Source organism: Schistocerca nitens, chromosome 4, assembly GCF_023898315.1.
Source record: "Schistocerca nitens isolate TAMUIC-IGC-003100 chromosome 4, iqSchNite1.1, whole genome shotgun sequence".
Taxonomy (NCBI): Eukaryota; Metazoa; Arthropoda; class Insecta; order Orthoptera; family Acrididae; genus Schistocerca; species Schistocerca nitens.
The window spans coordinates 225,934,414-225,951,907 of NC_064617.1; the positions used below are offsets into that span (position 1 = coordinate 225,934,414).

A 17,494-nucleotide genomic window follows, 5' to 3' on the forward strand; every position below is an offset into this window, starting at 1 on the left:
CCCAAGTCAACATCCCTTTTTCTCAATACATATTAATCGTATAGGGATGAATGCAGTGTCGTTAGATTCGTACAGGCTTTCCGATAAAACTGTCTATAGAAAATTTTATTACCGAAAGGCGCTTTTACACACACGTCATTTATTTATTTCTTTGCATTTTATATTCGTATTTCCCATTGAACTTCTCTTCGACAACAGGTAACTGTAAATATTACTGTCGAAAGTTATAAATTAGAAAGAATAAAACATGGAAATGTATATAAAAGGATGTATCATAAATTTATGATTATTTATTCACATCGTTCGGTTCCTTTTTAAAGACTTTTTCTCTTTGTTTCCACAGCTACCGTTATCCAAACGACTGCACATGTTCCAGATAATGTCATTATTTAAAGCTATAAAAGTGCGAAACTTGGTTCGCTATAAAACTGTAGATACCACAAAAAGCCTTACGCCATACCGATGGCCATATGAAACACTGGTAAGGGCGAACAATACTGAGTATAATGATCAGTGTTGTGTAGAATTCGTTTGCAAAGCGCACTGAACTCTGAAAACAGAGCGTATATTTCAATGAACTCTCTAATTACATGATGAGGAATAAGTAGTTGTTGTTAAATCCTGAAGAGTTGTTGCTACAGCAAGGTACAATCAGCGAAATGCATAATTTCGAGCAGTTTTCTAGTATGGTATTTTAGTCACAGCCTAGTGGCTGTTTTACAAAATAAATTTTCCGATATGGAGATGTTTCGAAACTATGAATAGGCCATTGTGCAGTGACTAAACTATTTTAGCCCATATCTGTTCATCTTGAAGAGCTGGTTAGTTGGGATGTACAGGATAGCGAATTTGGATGCAAAGAGGAAAGGTACTGATCGACTGATGTTTTTAGTCGATCCCTGAGGTGAATTTCGAAGACTCGGTTTAGATTCTGCAATGAGGAGACACTGGAACGTTTCAGCCAGATTACATAATAAAAATAGATTTGTTGAGCCTGATTTAAACTGCAAAGCACTTGCAGGGAAAGATGTGAGCTCTGGCCATAATTTGCTGGTTATCAGCTGCGGATTAAAACTGAAGAAATGCCGGTAAGGTATGAAAATAAGGGTATGGGAACTAGACAAATTGAAGGAACCGGAGGTTGTTGAAAGTTTCATAGGGACAATTAGGCAACGATTAACTTATAAGGAGAAATGGAATGGAACAGAAGAAAAATGGTTAGATTTGAGAGATAGTGAAAGTCGCATGGAATCAAATGGGAAAAAAGAGAACGCCGAGTAACAGTCCAGGGATAATGCACGAGATACTGAGTATAACTGATGCACCTGAAGATAGCGAGCAGCTGTCTCGTTGAAATATTGTGCAGCTTCCACAACGTTATTCGACGCGATGCCCATGAACCGATGAAGATCGTAATGATTTGTTTATCCGTACATGTACATCGAATCTACGAATTTCCGTCCAATTCGGATTCTTTCTTGTCTTAAGAGAGTAAAGTTCTCCAGAGCGAAGTATGCATAACAATCATAGCCATCAAACAATGTATTGTGAACGAGGTTGCGGCAATATCCGTCAGCATTATTGTCAGGTCATGCTAAATTTACAAGTCAGACTACAACAATACCTTACTTATAAAGGAAAACATTTATGAGACAGAGAGTTCAGAAAACGATGTCGTTTGTATTGTACCTGTGACGTTTAATTTTCTACTTTCAATTAATATGTAATAAAATATTAGAAGATACTTCTTTAATAACCAGTTATTTTTTAACATTCGATCGTTTCGTGGGCACACCCTGTATATGAAGAACTACCCTCTAGTACTCACATTACAATGTGTTCAGTGTACACAGAAATGTGCGAGGGAAATATGATGTTACGACTTGTCTTAGGGTAAAGCTTTCGGTTGAAGAAAGGCAAACAGGCGTCTCTTCCATTTCTAAATTTAAAGAAAACTTTCGGCCGTATCGACTAGAATATATTCTTTGCAATTCTGACAGTAGAAGGAGCGGAAACATAACTTATACACACACCAGACAGCAGTTATAAGTCGACTGACGCGCAAGAGGAAGCGGTATATGGGACAAGATAGGGACGGGATTGCAACCTATCCCCAATGTGATTAAACTTGTACACTGATCCAACAGTAAAGGAAACCAAGGAGAAATTTGAAATGAGGAATTTAAGTTGCGGGAGAAGAGATTAAAACTTTGGCATTTACTGACCACATAGTTCCGTCAGAATCGTCAAAACAGTTGGGAGAGCAGTTGAACGAAATGGGGAGTGTCTTCAATAGAAATCTTAAGATGAACATCAACTAAAGTAAAGCATGGATAACGGAATGTTGTCCAATTAAATGAGACGATGGTGACGGAGTTAGATTAGGAAGTGAACATTAAAAGTAGTAGGTGAGTTTAGTTAGGTTCAAATTCAAATGGCTCTGAGCACTATTGGACTTGACATCTGAGGTCATCAGTCCCCCAGAACTTAGAACTACTTAAACCTAACTAACCTAAGGACATCACACACATCCATGCCCGAGGCAGGATTCGAACCTGCGACCGTAGCGGTCGCGCGGTTCCAGACTGAAGCGCCTAGAACCGCTCGGCCAAACCAGCCGGCTTAGTTGGTTGGGCAGCAAAATAACTGATGGTGGCCGAAGTAAAGAGAGAAAAAATGGCATGCCGGCAAGATAAGCAAAGGCATTTTTGAAAAGGAAAAATGTTAGGAAGTCATTTCTGACCGTATTTTGCCTGAAATGTAATACTATACAGGCGTGAAACTTTGACGATGAAGGGTTTGGACACGAAGAGAATTGAAGCTTTGGCAATGTGCTGCTGCATAATAATTCTGAAGATTAGATTGACATATCAAGTAACTAATGAGCAGGGACTGAATCGAACTGGGGAACAGGAAGTTAATGAAACAACTTGTAAGAATGCACAGCCGCGACGGTAACTATGAATGAAAGGTTCTCGGGTTTCCAGCCGCAACAAGTGATTGAAATAACACGAGCTTTGGTCAGGCACTCCTTGTCCATTATCAAATGGTGTGACTGCCAGTACGATGCTTGTACGCCCTTATATAGCTGCCGAATGCGACGTCAGTGGTATCGCTGTATATGGGAATACGTTGATTCGACGTTCGATGCTCCTACTGTAACTGAGCGATAGCTGGCTCCCAAGCCGTGCTGAGCTTCAGGACACCGTCTCCATTTAGGGTGATATCGGTGATTTTTATTTCAATGGCTTCTTTAATTACACAATCCCAGAAGCCATTAGTGCGAGCCACAACGGACGTTTCGTCAAATTTTATCCGGTGTCCGTTTCCAAAAAGCATCCTCAACTAAAGCAGATGTCTCAGGGTAGCTTTGGCAATAAAACCTCTTATGATCCTTCCTGCGTTGTCCCACAATCCCTACGGTTTATCCGAAGTAAGACTGGCCATACTTGCAAGGTATCTTGTAGGCCACAGGTGCTCCGAGACTTGCTGCGTCTTTAACTGGTCTCGGTAACTGACGGATTTTTGTCGGTGGCATGAAGATCAATTAGATCTTCTGTAGTTTCAAGAGGCGGCTTATCTTGACCGAGACGGGACCACAGAACGACAAACAGGCAAGTTTCTTTTTCTGTTCTCGTCGGTGGTCTTATTGTTTATTATTTGATGGACGTTATAGCCGTTGCGTAACTGGCTCAACTCATGGGACAGGCAACCTACACTACTGGCCATTAAAATTGCTACACCAAGAAGAAATGCAGATGATAAACGGGTATTCATTGGACAAATGTATTATACTAGAACTGACATGTGATTATATTTTCACGCAATTTGGGTCCATAGATCCTGAGAAATCAGTACCCAGAACAACCACCTCTGGCCTTAAAAACGGCCTTGATACGCCTGGGCATTGAGTCAAACAGAGCTTGGATGGCGTGTAAAGGTACAGCTGCCCATGCAGCTTCAACACGATACCACAGTTCATCAAGAGTAGTGACTAGCGTATTGTGATGAGCCAGTTGCTCGGCCACCAATGCACCATTGACCAGACGTTTTCAATTGGTGAGAGATCTGGAGAATCTGCTGGCCAGAGCAACATGCGAACATTTTCTGTATCCAGAAAGGCCCGTACAGGACCTTCAACATGCGGTCGTGCATTATCCTGCTGAAATGTAGGCTTTCGCAGGGATCGAATGAAGGGTGGAGCCACGGGTCGTAACTCATCTGAAATGTAACGTCCACTGTTCAAAGTGGCGTCAATGCGGACAAGAGGTGACCTAGACGTGTAAGCAATGGCACCCAATACCATCACGCCGGTTGATACGCCGGTATGGCGATGACGAATACACGCTTCCAATGTGCGTTCACCGCTATGTCGCCAAACACGGATGCGACCATCATGATGCTGTAAACAGAACCTGGATTCATCCGAAAAAATGACGTTTTGCCATTCGTGCACCCAGGTTCGTCGTTGAGTACACCATCGCAGGCTATCCTGTCTGTGATGCAACGTCAAGGGTAACCGTAGCCATGGGGTCCGAGCTGATAGTCCATGCTGCTGCAAACTTCGTCGAACTGTTCGTGCAGATGGTTGTTGTCTTGCAAACGTCCCCATGTGTTGACTCAGGGATCGAGACGTGGCTGCACGATCCGTTACAGCCATGCGGATAAGAAGCCTGTCATCTCGACTGCTAGTGATACGAGGCCGTTGGGATCCAGCACGGCGTTCCGTATTACCCTCCTGAACCCACCGATTCCATATTCTGCAAACAGTCATTGGATCTCGACCAACGCGAGCAGCAATGTCGCGATGAGAAAAAACCGTAATCGCGATAGCTACAATCCGATCTTTATCAAAGTCGGAAACGTGATGGTACGCATTTCTCCTCCTTATACGAGGCATCACAACAACGTTTCAAAAGGTAACGCCGGTCAACTGCTGTTTGTGTATGAGAAATCGGTTGGAAACTTTCCCCATGTCAGCACGTTGTAGGCGTCGCCACCGGCGCCATCTTGTGTGAATGCTCTGAAAAGCTGATCATTTGCATATCACAGCATGTTCTTCCTGTCGCTTACATTTCGCTTTTGTAGCATCTTCGTGGTGTAGCAATTTTAATGGCCAGTAGTGTAAATAGAGACGGTGGCCTGCAGCTCAGCACGGCGTGGGATCCAGCGATCGCGCGGTTAAAGCGGGCGCATCGAACCCTAAATCAATGTATGTCTACATATTGCGATGTCGCGGGTACCAGTGATGTCACAACCGGTAGCTGAAGTATAGAAAGGGCGTCCAACAGCCCACTGGCAGTCATACTACTTGACAATGACCAAGGGGTGCTTGGCTGAAATCGTGTGTGATTTTAATCACTTGATGCGACTGGAAACCTCGAGAACTTCTTATTTAATGACACAACGTGACTGAAAGAAGGGGCCGGTTGAGAGGGCACTTCCTGTGGTGTCAAGGAAGAGTCAATTTTTAATGGAGGTTGTAATGCGTACATGCATTCCCTTCACGTGTTTAAGCCAAGTATTATGTACATTTATGCGATCAGGACTTCTCAGTAGCAGCCAGGCTACATATACATTTAACAATTAAGCATCAGCAAGGAGCATTAGTGATGAAATCACGGGAGGCAATGTCGTGCAACCTTAGTAGGGACAAGATCCGACTTTTCGGGAGTAGGATCTTACAATCTGAGACAGTGTTCCGAGACAAACTTACGTCACAATGTCCGCAAACGTGAAGTCAGATCCGCCTAGCAACAGCGATCGAACGCCCATTGGCTGAAGGTTTATATATATATATATATATATATATATATATATATATATATATATATATATATATGGTGTTTCAAAAATGACCGGTATATTTGAAACGACAATAACAACTAAACGAGCAGCGATAGAAATACACCGTTTGTTGCAATATGCTTGGGACAACAGTACATTTTCAGGCAGACAAACTTTCGAAATTACAGTAGTTAAAATTTTCAACAACAGATGGCGCTGCGGTCTGGGAAACTCTATAGTACGATATTTTCCACATATCCACCATTCGTAGCAATAATATGGCGTAGTCTCTGAATGAAATTACCCGAAACCTTTGACAACGTGTCTGGCGGAATGGCTTCACATGCAGATGAGATGTACTGCTTCAGCTGTTCAATTGTTTCTGGATTCTGGCGGTACACCTGGTCTTTCAAGTGTCCCCACAGAAAGGAGTCACAGGGGTTCATGTCTGGCGAATAGGGAGGCCAATCCACGCCGCCTCCTGTATGTTTCGGATAGCCCAAAGCAATCACACGATCATCGAAATATTCATTCAGGAAATTAAATACGTCGACCGTGCGATGTGGCCGGGCACCATCTTGCATAAACCACGAGGTGTTCGCAGTGTCGTCTAAGGCAGTTTGTACCGCCACAAATTCACGAAGAATGTCCAGATAGCGTGATGCAGTAATCGCTTCGGATCTGAAAAATGGGCCAATGATTCCTTTGGAAGAAATGGCGGCCCAAACCAGTACTTTTTGAGGATGCAGGGACGATGGGACTGCAACATGGGGCTTTTCAGTTCCCCATATGCGCCAGTTCTGTTTATTGACGAAGCCGTCCAGGTAAAAATAAGCTTCGTCAGTAAACCAAATGCTGCCCACATGCATATCGCCGTCATCAATCCTGTGCACTATATCGTTAGCGAATGTCTCTCTTGCAGCAATGGTAGCGGCGCTGAGGGGTTGCCGCGTTTGAATTTTGTATGGATAGAGGTGTAAACTCTGGCGCATGAGACGATACGTGGACGTTGGCGTCATTTGGACCGCAGCTGCAACACGGCGAACGGAAACCCGAGGCCGCTGTTGGATCACCTGCTGCACTAGCTGCGCATTGCCCTCTGTGGTTGCCGTACGCGGTCGCCCTACCTTTCCAGAACGTTCATCCGTCACGTTCCCAGTCCGTTGAAATTTTTCAAACTGATCCTATATTGTATCGCTTTTCGGCCCTTTGGTTACATTAAACCTCCGTTGAAAACTTCGTCTTGTTGCAACAACACTGTGTTCTAGGCGGTGGAATTCCAACACCAGAAAAATCCTCTGTTCTAAGGAATAAACCATGTTGTCTACAGCACACTTGCACGTTGTGAACAGCACACGCTTACAGCAGAAAGACGACGTACAGAATGGCGCACCCACAGACTGCGTTGTCTTCTATATCTTTCACATCACTTGCAGCGCCATCTGTTGTTGAAAATTGTAACTACTGTAATTTCGAAAGTTTGTCCGCCTGAAAATGTACTGTTGTCCCAAGCATATTGCAACAAACGGTGTATTTCTATCGCTGCTCGTTTAGTTTTTATTGCCGTTTCAAATATACCGGTCATTTTTGAAACACCCTATATATATATAGGCTATGCCACCAACATGTCGGCCATCTTGAAAGCCGCCATCTTGGATTCAACTCCAAAATTTCAAATGGGTATGTGGTTATGTGACATATCAGATAGATAGAGAATTTCACCAGAAAAACAATGCCGTTGTTATTTTAAACATAGCTTTATTCATTCTCGGGTTAGAGCTAGATACATGTGGCAGCCATGGGACGCTCGGCAACATGTGTGTTATGTGCCGAAGCGACATTACGCCGATGTTAGACAGTCCCGAGAGACCACCAACAGTCATAGGAATGGCTCGATATGTTGTCCATTATGTTGGATTGTTGATGCTATCTTCCGAACCCAGTTCTGATGAACTTTGACCAATACATCTGCCTGAATTTGACCACATGCATCAACAATGCGCTGCTTTAGATGATGCAAATCCCGTATTTTCACAGAATAAACCAGTGCTTTGACAGGACCCCAAAGATAAAAATCCAAAGGAGTCAAATCTGGTGAACTTGGTGGCCACTCCACAGCACCCCTACGGCCAATCCACTTTTGAGGGAACTGCACATGCAGGTATGCTCGCACATTGTGCTCATAATGTGGTGGGGCTCCATCATGATGGAAGAATTCTGAAATGTCCCGTCCTCCGTTAACAACGAGGGAAGCACTTCTTCATCCAATAACCTCAGATAACGATTGGCTGTTAACGTACCATCAATAAAAAAAGGTCCAACAACTTTGGTACCCCACACGCCACACAAGACCATCACGTTTTGTGAGTCGACCGTTTTGGAAGCATCAATCCAGTGCGGATTTGTGTCGGACCAATATCTGTGATTCTGCTTGTTCACCATTGATAAAGAAATTAGCTTCATCACTGAACATCACCTGACAGGGGAAACGTGGGTTTATCTGCAGCTGCTGTGTCACCCATTCTGCGAACTGTACCCGACGGTCTGGGTAATCCTCATTCGGGTGTTGGAGCAGCTGAATTTTGTACGGGTGCCATTTGTGCTGCGATAAATATCGCAGTATGGAGGTACGGCTAACCCCACATTCTTGTGACAGGCGACGAGTACTCCGTTGCGGACCCTTGCTAAATGATGCCAACACGCTCACTGTTGTTGCTTCATCGGTGGCGGATTTTGGTCTTCCAGCCTTAGGTTCATGTGCGACAGAACCTGTTGCTCGGAATTTGGCCAAAAGCTTGGCAACTGCGCATTGAGTAATGGGTTGTCTGGTTGGGTGACGACTGTTGAAATTCTCAGCAATGACCCGTGTGTTCCTTTCTCCCGATATCAAGATGATTTCAATGCGTTCTTCATGTGTTAAGGACTTTTGTAAACTGTAAATAAGGAAACAATAATTTAAACGTTAGCATGAGTAAATGATACCTAACAGTTAAACACATGTAACATATCAGGCATGGGATAGTCACTTTGCACCGTTTCAGACTGCATTTTATGACTTCTCAGTAACGTAATACTCACGCTGCCGAACGTTCCACTGCTGCCGCAAGTAATTGGCTATAACCCGAGAATGAATAAAGCTATGTTTAAAATAACAACGGCATTGTTTTTCTGGTGACATTCTCTATCTGTTTGATATATCACATGACCATATTCCCATTTGAAATTTTGGAGTTGAATCCAAGATGGCGGCTTTCAAGATGGCCGACATGTTGGTGGCATAACCTATAAAGTTTCCCCTTCCCGTTCCTCGTGTGTAGGGACTCTGTTTTCTTGTTTGCTACTCCATTTGGATTTTATCAGGGTGTTTCCAGACTTTTGGACCACCCTGTATATATGCAGGAAGCGAGAGAAGTGTCCTTAGTGGCTGAGGGAGACAGGTGGGGTGGTCTCTCTAGTCCTTCGGGAAGATAGGGCGAGTCAGTCGCGAGGAGCCACTCAAAACACACGGTCGAGTAACCGCGGCGGCTCTAAAAGAACGGTCGCGAGTGCATGTTTCAGATGTTAAACAAGATATAAAGTTATTAGTTATAAGAACGCCACGTGTCGTGGGCAGTGTCTATCATTATGTATAGTCAGAAAATGGTATTAATGTGTGTAAAGGGTCGAAATAACGGCTTAGTCCGCAACCGGCATATTGCAAATGCTGATTCTGTGACGTGTGTGACAAAGCAATTTCCGTATTAAAACAATTATAGTCCAAACGTAGTTGACAATTAAGAACTGGCATCCCTAATCATTCCACTTCAACAGGATCACCACCTACATGGAACCTGGCGATTGAGCGCTACTACTGTGCTACGAGGGACTCACCGAAGCAGCAAAACACCAGGTTAGTGATACCGCCAAGAGAAGTACTTACTTCTCGCTACAATGCCATTGTAGCGTAAAGTGTGGAGGGTGGGGGTAAAAAATTGTAGAGGGAGACCAAGGCCTGAGTGCTGGAAGCAGGTTCAAATGCGTGTAGGTTGTGGTGGTTATTTAGAAATTCAGTAGCTTGTATAGGATGGACTGGAGTGGAGAGCTGATCAAACACATGAAGAAACACAATGTAGGTGCAGCGGGCGGTGGGATACAGTACCTGTGTGGCAGTCAGTACCTCTGGCGACGCAGGGCGGAGCGTCGGCCGCCCGCCAGGTGCTTACGAGAGGCGTAGTGGCCCCCGCTCCCGCCGTAGCCCGTGGGGCCGTCCACCCCAGTGGCCGAGTGGTCGGCGCCGCTGGACGACCAGTCGCCGTGCGGTACGTGGTACGCCACTGCGTGGTGGTGGTGGTACGGCATCTGCCAAAGTGCAAAGTGCGCCGTCAGTCGCTGTCTCATTTTAATACAGGGTGTCCGAAAAATCTTTCCCTGATTACATAAATTGATAACTCCGGCTAGAAGTTAGATACAAATATAAAACTTGTGTCGAATTGTTTACAACTATCAAAGTTTCCTTCTGTTTTAGGTTCGCAGTACATAAGTAGTGGATGGGGTGCAATGCCCGAGAAGCCATGTTAACCAATCAGGAGAAGGCACAGTGTGTCCTGTGGTACCATGAGACACGATCACCAACCACAGTGCAGACACACTTCCAGACAACATTTGGAAGGAATCCACCTGATGTTAAGAGCATTAAAGCCTGGTATGAGAGGTTCAAGAACACAGGATCGGTTGCTGACCTTCCGAGGTCTGGTCGACCAAGAACCTCAGCAGACAGGGTGGAAGCTGTAAGGCAGTCTTTTCTGCGAAGTCCGAAGAAATCGGTGCGCAGGGCCTCACGTGAATTACAGATGCCGAAAAGCTCTCTCCATGACATTTTACACAAAAGTTTATTGTTTCGTGCATACAAAGTGCAAATCGTTCAGGCCTTGTTGCCCAATGACAGTACACGTCGGTATGACTTTGCAGTCGAAATGCTATCGCGTATTGAGGACGATGATGGTTATCTCAGACGAATTGCCTTTTCCAACGAAGCGACCTTATTTGTCAGTGGAGTAGTGAATCGCCATAATGTGCACATTTGGGGTTCACAAGCCCCTGGCGAGGTCATGGAGTGCACCAAAGGCAGTCCAAAGGTGAATGTTTGGTGCGCGCTATGCACGATCGAATTATCGGTCCATTCTTCTTCACTGAGGCTATCATCACATCTGCGGTGTATCTGGACATGTTGCAACTGTATGCTGTTCCTCAGCTGCTTCAGTATCACCCCAATGACTTGTTTCAGCAAGACGGTGCACCGCCTCATTGGGGTTTGGACGTCCGTGTCTATCTCGATATGACCTTTCCTGGGCGATGGATTGGTCGTGAAGGGACAACGGTTTGGCCACGCTCTCCTGACGTAAACCTATTAGACTTCTTTTTATGGGGTCATGTCAAGGACGAGGTCTACCGAACACGTGTACCGAAAACTGAATATCGCCTAGATGTGCTACGTGCTACCAAGGGTGCTCATGTGGTAGTTTACTGATGTGTCAAAAAAAGTTTGTAAACAATTAGACGCCAGTTTCATGTTTGTATCTTACTTCTAGCCGGAGTTATCAATTTATGTAATCAGGGAAAGACTTTTCGGACACCCTGTACTATGGTACGTGAGAATAGTTAGGGAGCAATATCTCCATACACGTTGTTATAGGCTCCGTTACAATGCTAATTTGTTTTTCCTGCGTATGGTCACAGATAATAAGCCCATCAGACAAAAAGTCATCTCTGGGAGGTATCACGCTAATGCCGATTAACGTCGCCTCTTGCTTACAAGGGGAGGCCACGACGTTGGATCACGGATTTACTTCAAAGGTTCTGCACCTGTAGTCGGCCATTAAAACAACATAATGTGCTGGTAGTAAGGTGAGTGCACCTTACACCTGTGCCAATTCCGATAAAATCACAAGAGAAGTTTTACGCGTCTATAGTATTAGTTGCAAACAGTCTTGGTTGCAATTTTCAGTTTTTTTTATTTATCAACTACCCGTGTCACCTTATTTAGGCATCTTCAGGCTGATCTTAATGTTGGCCTGATGTACTCGACGATACCCTTTAGCTATACTGTCTAAAGGATCGTCCTAAGAAATGACAAATTAAGATCAGCCTGAAGATGCCTAAATAAGGTCAAACGCGTAGTTGGTAAATAAAAAAACTAAAAATTGCAACCAAGACTATTTTCAACTAATACTGCTAAACACTGGTTACCAAAGAATTATCTTCCTACACTTGAATTATCTTTGACATATCAAAATGTACAGCAAATAGCATACTATCTCACTATTTCTATCCCTGTACAGAGCGCCGTTCTGAATCCTTTAACTATAAATGTCTTTTAATTCATTAGTGATACTGACTTTAACGAACAGCTAACACGATTCTGGGAGTCGGCAGTGTGTTAACAGCTTCGGAGTTCCCGAAAGAGTTTTATTGCAAAAATTCTACTCTACAGCATAAATGCAGCGTTTTTCTATTGGAAATAACAGGTTTTGTGCCTGTTTATCTGTGTATAGTAAGGTTATGTAAACATTATAGCAATTATTTTGTGATTCGCTTAAGACTCTTCATTGAGGTAAAAATACACTGATGGAAAAAAAATCGCAATACCAAGAAAGATTTGTGCCACATAAACGAAACTTGGTATGCGTATTTGTACATCTGACAAATTATATTTATTCAAATTTCGCGTCAGACCCATAAGAGTGGCGCCAGAGCACTCTCGTGGTTGTTCCACGTATCCTGACTGCAAATTTGTACGTCAATCCGATGATTCGACCTGTAGTGCTGTCATTCATGAACAGCAATTGGAGTGGGTGTTTCCTAATGGAATAACGCTCGCCCATACATCGCTGTTGTAACCCAACATGATCTGCAGAATGTCGACAAGTTGCCTTGGCCTGTTCGATGACCAAATCTGTCTCCAATCAAATACATATGTGACATCATCGGACGACATCTCCAGCGTCATCCACAAACAGCATTAACCGCCCTTCTACTGACCAACCAATTGCAACTGGCATGAACTCCATCCCACAAACGGGCATCTGGCATCTGTATGGCTTACCTCTCGTTTACTTTAACCTGAGATCTTGCAACGTTAATCACTTAAATGTATCACCTAGACAAATGTATTTCCCAAAATGTCATTACTGTACATTAATTATTTTTTGGCGATGCGATTTTTTTCCATCAGTGTAGGTTATGAGTATTTATCATCTATCATTAACACATAAAAAGATAAGTAAGGTGAAGAAATCCACCACTTCACTCTGGGTGAGGATAGGTAGAAAAATATTGCTACGAATTATTTTCATTTTTGTCAGATCCTTGAAGTGCAGGGAGAGAATTCTTTCGTAAGATTCCATTCCAGCCGTTCACTATTAAAAATACTATGGTTTATGAGATTCTGCCAAAATTTCCACAGAATTTGCCATTTACTTTTGGCCGAATAGTTAACCTTTTTTCATCTGAAGAGGTACGATCAGTTGTGAATAACGTCTGCATTTCTCTTGTTGGCAGGATTAATTTTGTTTGTTTTGCAAAAATATAGTGTAATTGACGCAAACTCACCTTAATAACATACCATACAGTAGATACTGCGACAGAATCTTGAAATAGTGTCTTATTAAACAATGAATGGTGACTAGGGAGATCAGTACCGTAAGTTCTGAAAAAATGTGTCGACTTGTAATAACATAAGATAAAAAATACCATATTTATATTGATACTAGCAAACTGTTGTTTTTAGCTGTCAACGACTTTAAAAAATTACAGTACTGCATTGAAAAAATAAAATATGGACTGTAATTTCTGCTATATCAATTTAGAAAAGAATGTTCTACATGTTAACCATATGGCAAAATAGTTTCCTCTGTGTGTGCTATTACTACGAAAATCTCGTTTCGATTACTGAAACCGATTATGAGATGTGATGGATTTTATGAACATGTCATTCTAGCTTTATTGGTGAGTTTGTGACTGGAACTAAGTGTGCTATATAAAGTCGATTTTCTCGGGGCTGAAGATAGATAAAGACCTCGTCCCATGTATAAATGAAAATCCAGTATGTTAGCTAAATTTCATACACAGCTATGTATGATGTAACATGCATCAAACGCATACTCATACGACACTTATTTTTCATAGCAGTTTTTTTCAAATTTTGCGCAATGTCGTACTTAGATACGAAATATTACAATAACTGCGACCATTAACAAAATGATGGACACTTCATTGTGAAGTTGACATATAGAGCTGTGAGTAATGAAAAAATCATTTTTTACACCGAATAGTTTCTGTAAAATCGTTTGAGGAAGATAGTATGGCGCATGGCCTGATTTTGTCATTGCAGCGAGTCATCTAACAGCGGCAATGGGGCTGGCAAAGAATGTTTCGTACATTCCAGCTCTCAGGCAGGGGCATGTCCACGCCAGTTAGCGACGCCACCCGACAGCCATTGCGTGCTGCCCCATTAGTTAAGAAGGGGATAATCTTCACGCAGGTTCAACCGACCTCTCACTGCCCTCCTCTAACAAGGGGAGGCCGCCAATTGTGACATTCAGATTCTATTCATACTGCGCATAATAAAAGCTCATGGCCAGAGGTGTAATGTGGCAAAGCACCAAGATGCACTTCTCAGCCGTTGTCGAGAAAATATACAGTTAAAAGAAACTGTTGCCTTGAAATACTCTCTACGATAAATAATTTTCTACAGCGTCGTGGCGCAGCGGTAAGCGCTCGGGTTCGTAATCCGAAGGTCGCCGGATCGAATGATTATGCATGTTGTTGAAGGCGGATCGCTCTCCAATTGTACCGCCTCCATTTTTCCGTTTTTTAACAGGGTGTACCAAAGCTCTCCCGTCCGCACTGATTTTCGACGATGTTATAAGTTGCGCTAGGGACCGCATCTACCTTCTTTCGAAGTTAGCAGGCAACTACGCTGTTATGCGGAGGCTCGTTTCGGCACATTCAACATCTGTCCTTCAAGTGTAACGAGCGAGTAACGGAGTTTACATTTCATACCTGCCGCAGCAAATTTGTGTTCGTGGGGTCTCTATTCTAATTCGAACGTTTGACTTACGCTATACGTATTCGTTTCGGTATACCGTTTCTACGTCTTCCGTTAACTATACGTAGTTAACATTATGAAGACAATTAATAACATTTGTGAAATACAACTTTGTTTGCGGAAAACATAATGATGTTCGAGGTCGCCAGTTTTTCCACGACAAACGACTTTCAACAACTTATTATATGCATAATTGTTGCAACTGATTGCCGGGAAATTATATATATATATATATATATATATTTAAATTACAAAAAACAAATACTAAAAAAACAGGTTGCATGGCGCGAGATTCGATCCGGCGACCTTCGGACTATGAACCCGAGCGCTTACCGCTGCGCCACGACGCTGAAGTAAATTATTAATCGTAGAGAGTATTTCACCGCAACGGTTTCTTTTAACTGTCGATTTTCTCGACAACGGCTGAGAAGTGCATCTTGGTGCTTTGCCACATTACACCTCTGGCCATGAGCTTTTATTATGCGCAGTATGAATCGAATCTGAATTTCACAATTGGCGGCCTCCCCTTGTAAGCATGTATCCCATTTTCTTTCTATGCGCACCCTAAGCTTTATGTTTCTTCGGAAACAGAAACACGTGGCGGTAACAATCGCTTAAATGTCGTTTGTAATCGATACTGAAACGGTCTTATGTACTGACATATTTAGTAGAGGACCTAACTGCAACAGTTATGTATTCTAATCACAAGGAAATGGAACAGTACAAAATAGAGTGGAGTGAAATGGAATGAAATGATAATATGGTTCTGACAGTCATGGGTCGCCACCTGAGGAGGTTGAGCCACGGAGTTGCAAGTCTTTTCATTTCATGCCGCAATGGACGACTTGCCTGCCGATGATGAAATGATGATGAAGACAACACCCCAAGCACTCCCCGAGCGGAGAAAATTTCCGAGCTTTCTGGGAATCGAACCCGGGCCCGTTGCATGCCAGTCAGACGCTCCGGCCACTCAGCTAAGGGATCGGACAGAGTCGAGTACAAGACAGAAAACAGCGGACAACAACGGATACCTCTAACATTACTGTGAGATGGGTGACATTGGCTGCAAACAAAATACTACATTACTGGCCATTAAAATTGCTACACCAAGAAGAAATACACATGATAAAGGGGTATTCATTGGACAAATATATTATACTAGAACTGACATGTGATTACATTTTCACGCAATATGGATGCATAGATCCTGAGAAATCAGTACCCACAACAACCACCTCTGGTCGTAATAACGGCCTTGATACGCCTGGACATTGAGTCAAACGGAGCTTGGATGGCGTGTACAGGTACAGCTGCCCATGCAGCTTCAACACGATACCACAGTTCATCTAGAGCAGTGACTGGCGTATTGTCACGAACTAGTAGCTCTCCCACCATTGACCAGATGTTTTAAGTTGGTGAGAGATCTGGAGAATGTGCTGGCCATGGCAGCAGTCGAACATTTGCTGTATCCAGAAAGGCTTGTACAGGACCTGCAACATGCGGTCGTGCATTATCCTGCTGAAATGTAGGGTTTGGCAGGGACCGAATGAAGGGTAGAGCTGCGGGTCGTAACACATCTGAAATGTAACGTCCACTGTTCAAAGTGCCGTCAACGCGAACAAGAGGTGACCGAGACGTGTAACCAATGGCACATCATACCATCACGCCGGGTGATACGCCAGTATGGCGATGACGAATACGCGCTTCCAATGTGCTTTCAACGCGATGTCGCCAAACACGGATGCGACCATCATGATGCTGTAAACAGAACCTGGATTTATCCGAAAAAATGACGTTTTGCCATTCGTGCACCCAGGTTCGACGTTGAGTACACCATCGCAGGCGATCCTGCCTGGGATGCAGCGTCAAGGGTCACCACAGCCATGGTCTCCGAGCTGATAGTCCATGCTGCTGCAAACGTCGTCGAACTGTTCGTGCAGATGATTGTCGTCTTGCAAACGTACCCATCTGTTGACTCAGGGATCGAGACGTGGTTGCACGATCCGTTACAGCCATGCGGATAAGAAGCCTGTCATCTCGACTGCTAGTGATACGAGGCCGTTAGGATCCAGGACGGCGTTCCGTATTACCCTCCTGAACCCACCGATTCCATATTCTGCTAACAGTCATTGGATCTCGACCAACGCGAGCAGTAATGTCGCGATACGATAAACCGCAATCGCGATAGGCTACAATCCGACCTTTATCAAAGTCGGAAACGTGATGGTACGCATTTCTCCTCCATACACGAGGCATCACAACAACGTTTCACCAAGCAACGCCGGTCAACTGCTGTTTGTGTATGAGAAATCGGTTGGAAACTTTCAAATGGTGCAAATGGCTCTGAGCACTATGGGACTTAACATCTATGGTCATCAGTCCCCTAGAACTTAGAACTACTTAAACCTAACCAACCTAAGGACATCACACAACACCCAGCCATCACGAGGCAGAGAAAATCCTTGACCCCGCCGGGAATCGAACCCGGGAACCCGGGCGTGGGAAGCGAGAATGCTACCGCACGACCACGAGATGCGGGCGGTTGGAAACTTTATTCAGGTCAGCACGCTGTAGGTGTCGCCACCGGCGCCAACGTTGTGCGAATGCTCTGAAAAGCTAATC

General features: G+C 43.8%; 1 protein-coding gene across 1 annotated transcript in view; it reads right to left on the bottom strand.

Moving 5' to 3' along the window:
• The window catches only part of LOC126252223 (uncharacterized), a 95,399-nt gene that overhangs the window by 12,769 nt on the left and 65,136 nt on the right, over positions 1 to 17,494 (bottom strand). The window contains exon 5 of the mRNA XM_049953094.1: positions 9,926 to 10,125. Within this exon, the coding sequence (XP_049809051.1) occupies positions 9,937 to 10,125 (189 nt within the window). The 3' untranslated portion in view covers positions 9,926 to 9,936. The remainder of the gene's footprint in view (positions 1 to 9,925; positions 10,126 to 17,494) is intronic.